This window comes from Hirundo rustica, chromosome 5 (genome assembly GCF_015227805.2).
Source record: "Hirundo rustica isolate bHirRus1 chromosome 5, bHirRus1.pri.v3, whole genome shotgun sequence".
In the NCBI taxonomy this organism is placed as follows: Eukaryota; Metazoa; Chordata; class Aves; order Passeriformes; family Hirundinidae; genus Hirundo; species Hirundo rustica.
The window spans coordinates 44,207,897-44,220,821 of NC_053454.1; the positions used below are offsets into that span (position 1 = coordinate 44,207,897).

General features: G+C 35.6%; 1 protein-coding gene across 3 annotated transcripts in view; it reads right to left on the reverse strand.

The window, feature by feature from the left end:
• Nucleotides 1–5,622: 5,622 nt before the first annotated feature.
• The window catches only part of FSTL5 (follistatin like 5), a 423,037-nt gene continuing 415,734 nt past the window's right edge, over nucleotides 5,623–12,925 (reverse strand). For all 3 annotated transcript variants that reach the window (XM_058420632.1, XM_040065515.2, XM_040065517.2), the window contains one exon: nucleotides 5,623–8,124. In XM_058420632.1, the coding sequence (XP_058276615.1) occupies nucleotides 7,422–8,124 (703 nt within the window). In that variant the 3' untranslated portion in view covers nucleotides 5,623–7,421. The remainder of the gene's footprint in view (nucleotides 8,125–12,925) is intronic.

Genomic DNA, 12,925 nt, shown 5'->3' on the forward strand with positions numbered 1-12,925 from the left:
AGAACATCATAGCTTTACTGTGTCTCATGCACACTTACTTACATCAGTAAACAAAATGAAGGCAAGCATGAAAAATGGGAAGAGAATTATTTCTGCTATCAGCACAAAGGAAGATGGCACAAGCAGCAAAATTTCTGTTACACATTTCTGCTACAGAACAACATGTTATGGATCCCCAAACCAGTATTAACTGCGATAATGAAAAGTACAATAAAAATTAAAAACTCAAGCAACATTTTAACTTCTCTGACCGCAGTCCAAAACAGCAGTGCCATGGCATTGACTGGTATTCTGCTAGACCCCGTAATTTTGAGAGTTGTGTGTGAGGTTTGGTTTGATTTCTGTAACCAAGGCTTGTCTTCATCATGTTCCAAGCCCAAAACCTCTGAAGATTCCTGTATTAAACTGAAGATAATGTTGCAGCTGCTTGGTCCCAGACACAAGGTGCACTGACCAGCTTCCACTGCTCTATCTCCCTGTACCTGTCAGCACAAGTGGCATGTGAAATAGCAGGAGGTAAACATAAGATGAACGTACTATAGAACTGGCTTTTGTGTCCTAGACAGATCTTGAATGATGTGGTGATATCTTTCATGGCTTTCCTCCTTAGTACACACAAAGTGCTGCTGCTAGAGGGTACAAAAGACTAGCTCTACAATGATACCTATTCTCCTACAGAGTAACAAAAGATGCAGAAAAATTAGAAAAACACCTCTCCTCAGTGAAGTGAATGAAAGGTGTTCTATTTGGGCATTAAAAACAGTCAGAAGGAGGAAAATCTCTATCACAAGACCGAGGTCATCCAAGGTAAATAGAGTTTAGGAAAACAGGTAAAATAGAAGCAATATTTTGTGGAAATACAATATGATTCAAGATGAAAATGATTAATCATTTTAGCCAAAATTTATCTGAGCATCAAATATAACCCCAAATGTCATGCTGATCTTGTGTGAAATAGCTAAATGTTGCATTTAAGCTTACAAGGTAAAAGAGGACAACATATCAATGCCAGTTGGACCAGGGAAATGATTGTCCCTCTGTACTTGCCACTGGAGAGGCATCACCTTGAATACTGTTTCCAGTTCTTGGCCCCTTTGGGGTGCTGGAACGTGTCAAGCACTGGAGCTAATGGAGGCTCTAGAGACTAAGTCCTACAAGGAGCAATTGAGGGAGGTGGAGTTGTTAAATCTGGAAAAAAGGTATCTAAGGGGTAACCATATCACGGTCTTCAACTGCCTGAAAGGAGGGCGTAGCCAGGTGGGGGTCAGCCTCTTTTCCCAGACAACCCGTGACAGGACAAGAGGAAACAGCCTCAGACTGCACCAGGGGAGTTCAGGTTGCACATTAGGAAGGATTTCTTCACTGAAAGTAGTTAAGCACTGGAATGGGCTGCTCATGGAAGTGGTGGAGTCTCCATTCCTGGAAGCATTCAAGAAACAACTGTACATGGCACTCAGTGCTATGGTCTTGTTGATGTGGTGGTGTTCAGTCAAAATTTGGACTCTTATCCTGAAGGTCTTTTCCAGCCTTACTGATTCTATGGTTCTAAGACAGCATGAATGCCACCCCAGTTGTCCGCTTAGCTGGAAATTCAAAGGACACAGGAGCCACAGAATGGTGGAGGAGAGGATCTGGAGGTCCAGCCTGGACAGTATTAAATTATATCGTTCAGCTCTCAAAGTATAGGGAGAAAGTTTATTTGGAAAGAGCATCCATGTACAGTTCACAAGTGTATCTCTTACTTAATCTTTACAGCAAATACAGAAAATGGATATTTATTTACAAATTAGGACACTTAAAAATGAATTTTTTCATAACTTGGAGATTTAGCTCCTCTGCCATTCTCATTTATGCAATAATTTTTCCTAATGCTGCTGCTTCTGCTTCTTCACAGTATTGGCTGCAGCATTAGCAATGGTTTAGCACAGGTCTGCTGAGATGGAGGTCAGAGGGGGGAAGGGAATCTTCTTGTGGAAGATTCCAGGAAGTCACTGGAGTATGGTGAATGGGGGTTTGCTTTTTTCTTGAATCTTATACAAGGAGAGTACTGAAAAATTTTAGCAGGTTTTTTTTTTTTTTTTTTTTTTTTTTTTCCTGTAAGTTTAATGACAATTAAAAGGAAAGAATATACCTAAGTTTTCATTATTAGAGAAAAACATTAAAAAGAAGCATTGCAAGAAGAGAGAACTATTTTCCATCCTTTTGTAAAGGACACATACCTTGAGAAGATTAAAAATAAGAACATTAACATCATGACTAATAACAGGAAGCTATATTTTTCATCTATTAGATTAAAATAAGAACAAGTTTAATATTCATAAGCTAGAAGAAGCAATCTTTCATGCATTAGTTCTAAATAGAAAAAAGCAATTTCAGTATCTTTCAGTCTTTTATCAGTAACTGAATTTGTCATACTTTGTGAAAGATAGCCCACTGAAGACAGTTTTAAATCATTTCTAAAGCAGTGGCACACCAACAGGGCATTTAACCCATTAAGAGGGGACTGGCAGGATAGATGCAAATCAGATATGTATTTTTAACTCCTGTTTATGCATTTTTATCAGTAGTGTCAAAAATAGATTTTTGACATATAGTTTTGTTAGTACATTCTCTGAACATTTATCATTATTTAAACAATAAACCCCCTCTGTCCCCCCTTCCCCCAAAAACCCAATCAACAACCCTTCCAATCTAAACAAAAACACCCCAACATAAAACCCCTAGAACAATCTGGAAGCTGAATTACCTGGACTAAGGAACGTAAACATATCTTGGATGATGATTTCTTAACTTTCATGTTACAGACCTGTCATAATCTCTTCCTTCCCCAATATAACAAGGAAATAGTTCACCACACTGTCTTTGTTGCCATTATTGTGTTCTGTGTAATGCGATACTCACTGACTATAAAATTAAATGCTCCTAACTCAGCATAAGTAGGATTTCACCCATTTCTTCCAAATTTAATGATTATTGTGATAATATCTAGCACTGTAACTGCTGATTTTTATTTTTTTTTAAATTCCAGTGTTACATACCATGGACTGATAGTGTGTGGAGGTAGGAGTTCAACACCTTCTGACTAGGTTCTTTTAGAAGTTCCACATTAGGAGGATTTAAAATTTAATACCAAATTTACATTATATAATTGTTGTTTTATGGCATTTTGATTTTGTAGAGTATAACAGCAGCACACTGAATCATACCAGAAGCATGATGTAGGTATTGCAGTATGCAGTTGAATCATCATGCAAACATCGTTCTCCTTCCACTCCCTGTATGCTCATCACCATGGTGCTGGGTATGTCAAGTCACCAGAAAGTAGTACAAGGGATGAACCAGGTCAAACCCATTACTCTCTTCAAAGCTCACTTTAGTAGCTGGCCAGTTTCCAAACTTAACCTTAGGTTGAGGCACACAGACACTTTTTTTCCCCCAAGCTGCTCTGGGTAGCTCAGAACAGTAGTCTGTACTAATTATCTCAGCAAAAGCTGTTTATACAACCTGATGACTCACTGGTACAGTTGTGTATCTAAGCCAAAGTTTACTTTTCAGTCCCCCTAAAAAATGCAGCTTTCTTTACAATCATTGGTCATTCTTGACATTCTTCCCCGAGCTCATTATTTTTGCCCTTCTCCTCCAAGTCTTTCTTCCTTCTTCTGTGGGGAGACTGGTCACAGTGAAAGTGTCAGTGTGGTGCAAGTGCAAAGGTTCTCAACTGCTGAAATTCATCTCATATGTCTTTAATTAGTGTATGTATGTACAGAATGACTTTTCCCTCTCTCTCACTTAATATGCTTTATTTTGTTGCTTTCTGATTTTTAGATACAAAATTATGACTATGTTTTTTTCCTCATTTAACAACAGTATTCACAAAAATTTAAATTCATGCTTATGGGTCATGCTTACGGGTCATGCTTACAGCTAAACAATGCTTAAATACGTCTCTTTTTTAACTTCTTATGTGTTCTACATTTTATTTGCTAACCTCAAAACAAAATTTTCAGTAGGTTTCTTTAGGAACTGCTTAAGATTAAGACCAAAATGCAAAGGACCGATGAGAGGTTAACAGGATTTTGTCTGTGTTAAAGTGTTTCTTTTGAAGACACAGTTATAGTTATGACATGAGCTCTCCTATCTCAAATTGATCAGTAAGTTAAAAGATCATTTTATTCCACTACTGAACCATACTATAAATGCCTAGAAAACATTTACTAGAAAATCTGATAATAAGGGTACACTTCAGTGGTTATGTTCACATTTGGACACATACTCAGATCTTATCTACAATAGTTTTCTCAAGTCCACCTTCCCTCTGTCACAGCTATTTTTCAGATACATCATGAGGAGCACTTACCTCTGCATATTTCATCTTGTGCAAGTTCTACAATGAGTTTAGGATTTCCTGGAATCCAAGAAACCTGTTCCCAGATTTCAAATGAGAATATCCTTGGTTTAAAGTGAGATGTTCCAAGCTGAGGATTTCAAGTGACAAAACATACTGGATTTTGAGTTTTGCTTAGCCCATACTTTAGCCCAACTGCAACACTTGCAGGTTTTACATTAATCTCAATCAGAAACTTAAACAACTAAAACAAATTAAGTCTCCACCGTCAAGTTGTAATGATAGAATCACAAGACAACTGAGGTTTCAAGGGCCCTTGGCAGGTCTCTAGTCTGACACTCTGCTAGTCACAGCCAGTTCCACTAAAGCTCAGATGGGCATAATCCAGATGGGTGTTAAAATATCTCCCAGGATGGAGATTGCATAGTCTCTCCAAGCAACCTGCTCCCATGCTTGACTGTCATCACAGCTTTTCCTTCTATCCAGCCTGAAATTCTTAATTTATGCTGCTGTCTTGTCCTCCTGCTATGCAGAGCTGTAATGAATTTAAACCTTCTCTTTTATAACCTCTCATGGGTACTGGCAGGCCACTACCAGGCCTCCCTGGAGATGTTGCCTCTCTGGGTTGAAAAAGCTCCCTTATATCAGCTTTCCTCATAGAGCTGCTAGCAAAAAATGGAAACAGGTTCCAGCTCTTCTCTTCCCCTCAGTCAGACTAAAGAATTCAGTCAGGCCATCTGTATTTGTGAAAGCTGAACTTCAACTATAAGAGCTATGAAAGTAACCATGGTGATCCAATATTTGTTTAACTTCACTGAAAAAACAACAGTGAGAAGCTGTGACCATTGTTTACACACGCAGCCTGGACAATATTGTCAAAAAAGAAGTAGAATTATTGAAGGCAAATAATAATAATCACATTGCTCAACCTGCCAGTCATGTCTCTCTTGATGCAGATTAGGATGCAGTGGATTTCTGGGTTGCAAGCGCACACTGCTGAGTCATATTGAGCTTTTCGTTCACTAACACTCCCAAGTTCTCCCCAAGGCTTGCCTCAACCCATACTCCACTCAGCCTGTGCTTCTGCTTTAGATGTGCTAATAGATGAGCTTGTGCTATAAGATGAGCTTTCGCTACAAGATGAGCTTTCCTTTGTAGTAGCCAAAATAAACTTTTCCTAAGCTTTTCTAAAAAAAAATTCTTTCCACACTGCATATTATTTTGCATATATATAAATGCATTTATTTTCATACATCTATTTAAAATAATAGGTGGTCTCGAATCGTCAGTTTACTCACCAGCTCAGTGTGGCTGATTCGATGATTCACCAGAGTCAGGACTGTTTAAAATTTATGGGGTTTATTCTCCTTTTGTCAAGCATTTTCTACATACAGAACATTCACGTGGTATAAATTACAGAACAAAAACTGCAATGAGACAGACTACTGCAATTGAGTAACAGACAGTTTACATGATTATTGTTTGTTCACAATGGAAAGGAGATCGTTCTTAAAAAGGAAAATAGATTCAGTAGCTAGAAATGTAAGCAAATTTTTTATCTCAGTTAAAGCTACTTACCCGGAGGTTCGCTCAAGCTAAAGAGAGATCTACTGTACCACACAGGGCAGAATGCTCAATGCACACAAGATTACAACGCTAGAAAATTCCAGATTTCAAAGCAATTTTACACAATCTAAATTGCAATAAAACTTTGTTTAAAAAAAGATTTTTTTTCTTCTGATTGCCTTCAGTAAATGGAGGTCAGTTTAAGAGTTTATAAGCATTCTTTAGCAAAAACATAAGAAAAATAAAAATACTCTCAAACTTCTATGTCATTGCTCTGAGTCTGGACAGATGTTCACACCTGGCTTCCTATTGACTTGTTATCCTACTCCTCGTAATCTTATTTTTCCCATTGACATGTTTAACCAGTGTTATATTAGAATACTAAGTAAACAAACTATAAAAAATACAAAGTTTTTGTTGTTTGTTTTTTGTTTTTGTTTTTTTTCACTAATCCAGTTGGATGCAAGGACTAGAAAACCTGCTGAGCTAACCAAATGGCTTAACAAATAGGAATCAATGGTACAATGAATAAGCAAAAATGTTTTCTGCTGGTCGCAGACTTCAGTTCTTTGCATTCTCACTTTCTTAAAAAGCATTTTCTTTATGTTTAATTAACAGTTTCCTTAATGATATAAGTGAAGCTTTGTAATACCAGGTTTTTAGAATGTGGTATATTCTGAAATCATGTGCAATATTTCTCTCCAGTAGACTTGAAACTCCTTGCTGATGCCACACTGTGATAGCTGAAAAATCTAACATCTATTTTTTTTTCTAAAAAAAGGTTAAGCTTCTGCAAGCAGCTTTCTCAACTAAGACACCATAAAAATAAACTCCAAAATGCAGTGATCAGAAAGCACTGCAAATATAATTTTTCTTTTTTTTTTTTTTTTCCTGTCCATGTAAGTTGCACAACTTGACACCTGAATTTTGATAGCAAAACTTTCTTTCCAATGACAAGCAATCCTGTAGCCACAGTGGGAATAATTTTTATAATTTCTATGTTTGTCTTTCTTGTGAGACTTTTGCTTCAAGGCACAAAAAGATTGTACAGTGGACTGGACAGGACATTACATTTCAGCTTAAGGAGTCAAAGGTTGTTGTACAACGGCTCTTGTTTTGTGTCTGAAGCAAAACAACACAAAATTTGAATCATATTTAAGTCTTCCATTTACAAATGCAAAGCATCATATTAAATCTCCTGAAGCTCTTTTGGCTGGTTTTTTTTTCCTTCTTTTTAACAGTAATTTATTATATTTATCATTTTCAATATTTTGTTATTTCAAACAACACAATCTCAGTTGATAATTAATAAGGAGTACCATTATCAAATAGCCATAATTTTAGTTACTTTTATGTGGAACTTGATTCAAATTGTTGACATGTCAAAGAAGTAACAGGTATAGAAAGGCCAAACAATTTAAAATTAAAATCATGTAAATTTGAAGAATGGTGTAATTTAAGTGCAATGCACTGTAAAACTGTTAACTCAGTAAATATCTAACACAGATTCTTACGCTTCTCCAACCCAAATTACTGTGTTGCCTCTCTCAACTTCGGTGATTTCACAATTTAACTTATTGAGCCGTCCATCCAGGATAAACAGAGATTCCTTGGAAGGGGTCATGAGATACTGACCAAAAAGGCCACTGTCTTTTATAAGACGGTTCTTACTGTTCCAAGGCCATTCACCTGCCTTGATGGGCTCCTTCAGACTCTTCACCATCTTCACCTTGCCAGAGGAGAGCTCCATGAAGAGAACATCAGTTTGTGAGCTGGAGCTGCAGTAGACATTGTATTGATGAGCTTCAGTGAAGGATGGCTGAAAAGCTACATCAGATATGTGCAAATTAGTGTGAATGTCAAATGCATCCTGTATTTCTCCTCTCACTGTTATGGACTGGATCCTCATGAGGCCCTTTGCATCATCAATGCTGAGAAGGTAGTGTCCATCTGGAGAGATATGTGGCGTGCCCGTCACATCACCATTGTATCCAATCACGGAATCAGTAACACTATCCACGATGAGCTGCGGAAGGACAGCCCCAGTGGTGTCAGGCTTACAGCAGATAAAAAGATATCCTCCAAGATGTGTGTAAGCCAGTGACTCAGGAATGCAATTATAATCCTTTAAACTAATTGTCTTGACGTACGACATTGTTTCTAGATCAATTTTCTGGAGCATGGCATCGTCCTTATGAAGAATGTATCCAAACCTGAAAGGAAAAGCAGAAAACTAAAGTCAGAGCTACTGTGTGCATTAGATGTAAGTGGGGAAAGACACCATGAGCAAAGGAGATGAGTTAATATGTGCAGCGGTGTATTGCTATATATCTCAGCTTCAGATGTTTCAGATATTAAGCAGTTTATAATATTTTATTTTTAGTGTTCTCGTAATTTAGAATGTATAAAAAAATGCCTAAAACCCATTCATCTGATTAATGGGAAAGTTCTTTTTTCCTACTGACATGTGGGAAAAGGTAAGTCATTACTTTCAGAATATCTATCCACTTCTAAATTTTATAAAAGCCTGGAAGGAGAAAAATATTAAACATCAATAGATACCACCATCCCACATATTTGAATTCAGTTCATACAGCTCTTCAACTTACTTGGTAACATCAGCTTAACCCAGCACTCATTGTTATTCAGATCATTATTTGAATCTTCCTTATTTTAATTCAATAAAAATGAATATCATAAAAGGATTTAGGTTTATGCCTCCTAATCATCCAAACACTGTATTTCTTACTATTTAAATGACCCTTTATGCTCTTCCATACATCAAGGAACTTTCACTGAACATGAATAATATGGCTAAATTTTAAAATCCTAGAGATGATTGATTGTAACCTTTTAATGTAAACTATATCCCTATTCTTTAATGGTAATGTATATGTTCTGACTGCACAATCAACTGACTGTATGTATATATGCAAAAAAGATACTTCTAAATATTACGGAGTCATGTGAAAGTATATTAGCTTTACTTATCTAAGTAGCTTTCACAGCACTTTTCCCAAACAGCTGTTTTCTTCTGGCACATTTCTTGGCATTTTCCTCTGAATCTTTGATCCTAAGAATGAGGCTGCATGATGATATATATAATCTGAAAGTACCTTTCACATCCTTTTGACATAAAGCCATATGACAGCCAGAATGTTCCAACAACTGAGTTGACAATAATGCAAAATTTTCCCACTATACTTGTAACCCCAGTGTACTTACTAATCAGTGAACCACCAAAGTAACAGGCAAAAAATGTTTCATGACATAGTTCAGTCAGTTCCTCAGTATAAGATAGGGTAAATTACATTTGCATGTTCTACTGAATTGATGTCAGAACACTTTTAATTTTAGCCCCACCTCCCAAAATCCCTGCACACTGCTTCAGTGTTATAAAAGCACAGAACTAAAGAATTATTTCAATGGTTAGGGACCTTAGGATTTCATCTGGTCCAAATCCTGCCCAAAGGAAAGCCAGTGTGAATCAGACTGTCTGTGATTACAATTTGAGCTGATGATAAGATCATTTTTGTCTTTGATTATTCAGCCACCTATAAACACATGTATTCAATCATGGTTAGAAAATTGTGAGTGAGCTTTTTTGGAAGTTATGTCTGCATAACATACTTAAGATAATGTTGCTTTTCTATTCATGAGGTCTGCTGTTATGTCATAGAAAAATACCAGGATCATCAGGCAGAATTTGATTTTTAGGTTTTTTTGGCCATGTAACGTCTGTTTCTTAATCTTTTTGGTAGCCATAAAGTCATTGATTCCTGGTTCATTCATTATTAATTAGTTAGCAGTTTTCAGCTATAAGAAAGAGACCTATGCTGTATTATGTACAGAATTATCCTGTAATAGAAAAGGTTAAGTAGTTAACAACACTGACATTTCACATGTTTAATAACCAATATTAGATACAGGAGCAGAGGTTACAAAAGGACAATAGAACTGGCCTATTGATTGCATTTTTACATAACAATGTAAAGCAACAATTAGTGAACTATTCAGGAGTGTTCACAAGAAGATAAAGGGAAACGACCTAATTTTAAGGTCAATGTGATGATAGGTACTGAGTAACTTCATTTTAAGCTATTATAATATTATTTAATCTATTTTAATAAAATACACAGTGCAGAGAGGTTTTGCTTTAACTACTTTTGATCTCAATTTCAATTGCAAACACACAATACATTTTTTGTGTTTGAGACTGGCAAGCTGACCTTGAGTTTAAAAACATTATTTTTCTCTTTCAGCATACCAATATATAGTCATGGGAAAAATCAGGAAATCTTTTACAGAAGTGAAAGAAAAGGCTCTCACTTAGTTGTTTTTAGCTTACACAGGTAATAAACCAGACTTATATCCAAATAAAATTTTGCAACATACATAAATATACACCAAATCTTTACTGTGATTTTGAAAATACAACAGTCATCATCTACATGATTAAATATATAAATGTTTGGGTTTTTTTTTTTTTAATTTGGCCTGTTGCTTTCAGAAACTGTATTAAACATAGTAATAAATTCTCTTCTGTAAAAAAATCAGTCATTTGCCATTTTAATTTTATACACTTTATTCTATATGTGTGTCCATCATATTTCATGGTACCTTTATTTAATTGAGGAAAAAGACTTAAAATTTGACTGTATGTTTTAAATTGCACTTAAGTTCTATCCTGCATGAGAGAAAACACAGTTTTTTTAAAAAAGGTAATAATTTTTTAAAAACCCAAAGAGATTCTTAATCATTTTCTACCCCAAGACAGATTTAAAAATCTAAACACATATATTTTAAACTGATTAAAACCTAAATAAATTTTAAAATCTAAATAGATATATTTTAAACCAGTCAAAACTTAAACCAATTTTTTTTTCCATTTATGATATATCAAGCAAGAAGAAAAAATGCTTGACTTTTTTTTTTCTAGAGGTTATTCCAAGTCATAAAAATTACCTTCTTCTAAAGTAAAATACAAATGTAAAACAAGATTAGCATCAATTATCTAAATCAGCAAATCTTACTTGCTGATTTAAATTGTGATTAAAATGAAGGATTTAAATCAATTTGATTCAAAGAAATCTGCCTTGCTTATGATTATTTGATTAAGCAATGTTAATGATCAATTTATGCAATATTTTTGCATTCAAATGTTATTGGTTTCAAGAGGAATATATAAGTTACTGATCTTTGCTTCTCACATATTATTCCCAGAGTATATATTTTTGAACCACAGGTACACTTAACCTATGTTTACTCTGGTTACATAAACTTTGGTTACCAAACCTGAACGTATTGTCTGAGGTTAAAGGAAAGGTCTTGTCTACTGTTCTGAGGGGTAACATGTGCAAAGACTCACGTTTGACATCTAGCTTTCCCCACAGAGGACACTGCCATTGGTTGTACTCCAGCTTCTCATTACCTGGTGGTACCTTCTCTCAGACAAATCCCCTAAACTCAGCCAGTTAAAAGGTTTGCATAAGCATGCCCCAATTCATGTCATTAAGATAAATTTAGCTATTGTAGAATAATTAAGATCCTTTAAATGTTTAACCTGGTTAGTGTGAATGGAATATCTTAGGAGCCACAGAAGAATGTTGAAGTGAACCTTTGCACAAGCACAGACAGATTTCATAAAAATTATGTTTGTCCGCAGCTAGGGTCTCCAGATCTCCAGCGTTAGTCAGCAAACACATTTTAAAACAAATCAGCTGCTAACATAAGGATAATAGTTTCTTTTATAGCTTTATCTATTTCTTTGTAATATTTAGTTCACTGTCCAAAAAGCCACAAGTAAAAAGCCTACAGTATCTTGGAAAGATTGTTCCTGCAATGTAAACAGTGGCTTTGACTTTGGTAATTGAGTTCATCTGAAAACTATAGAAACTGGCTTCAACATTTCACCCACTTTATCTGATGTTGTATTTTTATTGCTCTTGGGAGATCCACTGTCCCTTGCTCTGGTGCTATTAAGGAACTTGATTTTATATGCTACAGCAGCTAACCATATATATTCTGATAATCAGTTACACCTGAATGCCTGTTTACAATGCATCTTACTTTTAAAAGAGCAGTTTAATGCATTTTTTCAGTGATTATTTACTTTCAACTAACAATTATTTACAGCTATCTGTGCTATTCATTGCATTCTATTTACTTCTGTATTGACTTCACTAGCCCTGATAACATATAATTCTATTTTCTTGTAAGATTAACATGCAAAAGACTTTTTGCTTTATAATGTTTTCTAGTTCAAACTTTAAAAAGTCACTGCTTTGGACACAGACGTAAAGTTAGCCCACAGTAAAACATTTCTGGAGCTGAATACACTGAGAGAGATCAGTTATGTGAGCAGAATAATATATAGAACGTACGTAGCAGTTTTTAGTTACTGATTTTAAAGCACTGTACAGATATTACGGAGTGTAAAGGAGGCTGAATGACTGGCCTAAGGCTATATAATAATCCATTGGCATAGTCTAGGTGAAAATACAAGTTATCTAAGGCCCAGCATGGTTTCTAACCTATCACGCTACAGGTTACCATTGCAACTGGGGTACTGAAGAGACAGATGTGAGAAAGTACCTACAACAAAAATATATAATTTTGAATAAGTGTATACAAAATCACTCTGTCAAAATAATGTTTTTGATTACTAAAAATACACAGAACTTTAGACCTGGCTGGGAGAGACATTGGTAAAATTTCATGAAATATCTATCATTCCCAAAACCCGGAGTATAGCTGCCAAAACTAATTTATTAGAATTAATAGGATTTTATCTATACAACTGTTCGAACAATTCTTTCTTGGCTGTCATACTGCCTGCAACATTTCAGTGCTGCAATTAAAATTCACAAAGTTGGACAGGGATGTAAATACCCTAGCAGCCCAACAATGCAGATAAAAAGAAGTGGCAGGGGGGGAATCATTTAAAGCTGCCAGTCTTCTTGGGTATAAAAGGATTTGGCAAGCTGGGTGTTTGATATGTTTGTCTGCCTTTCT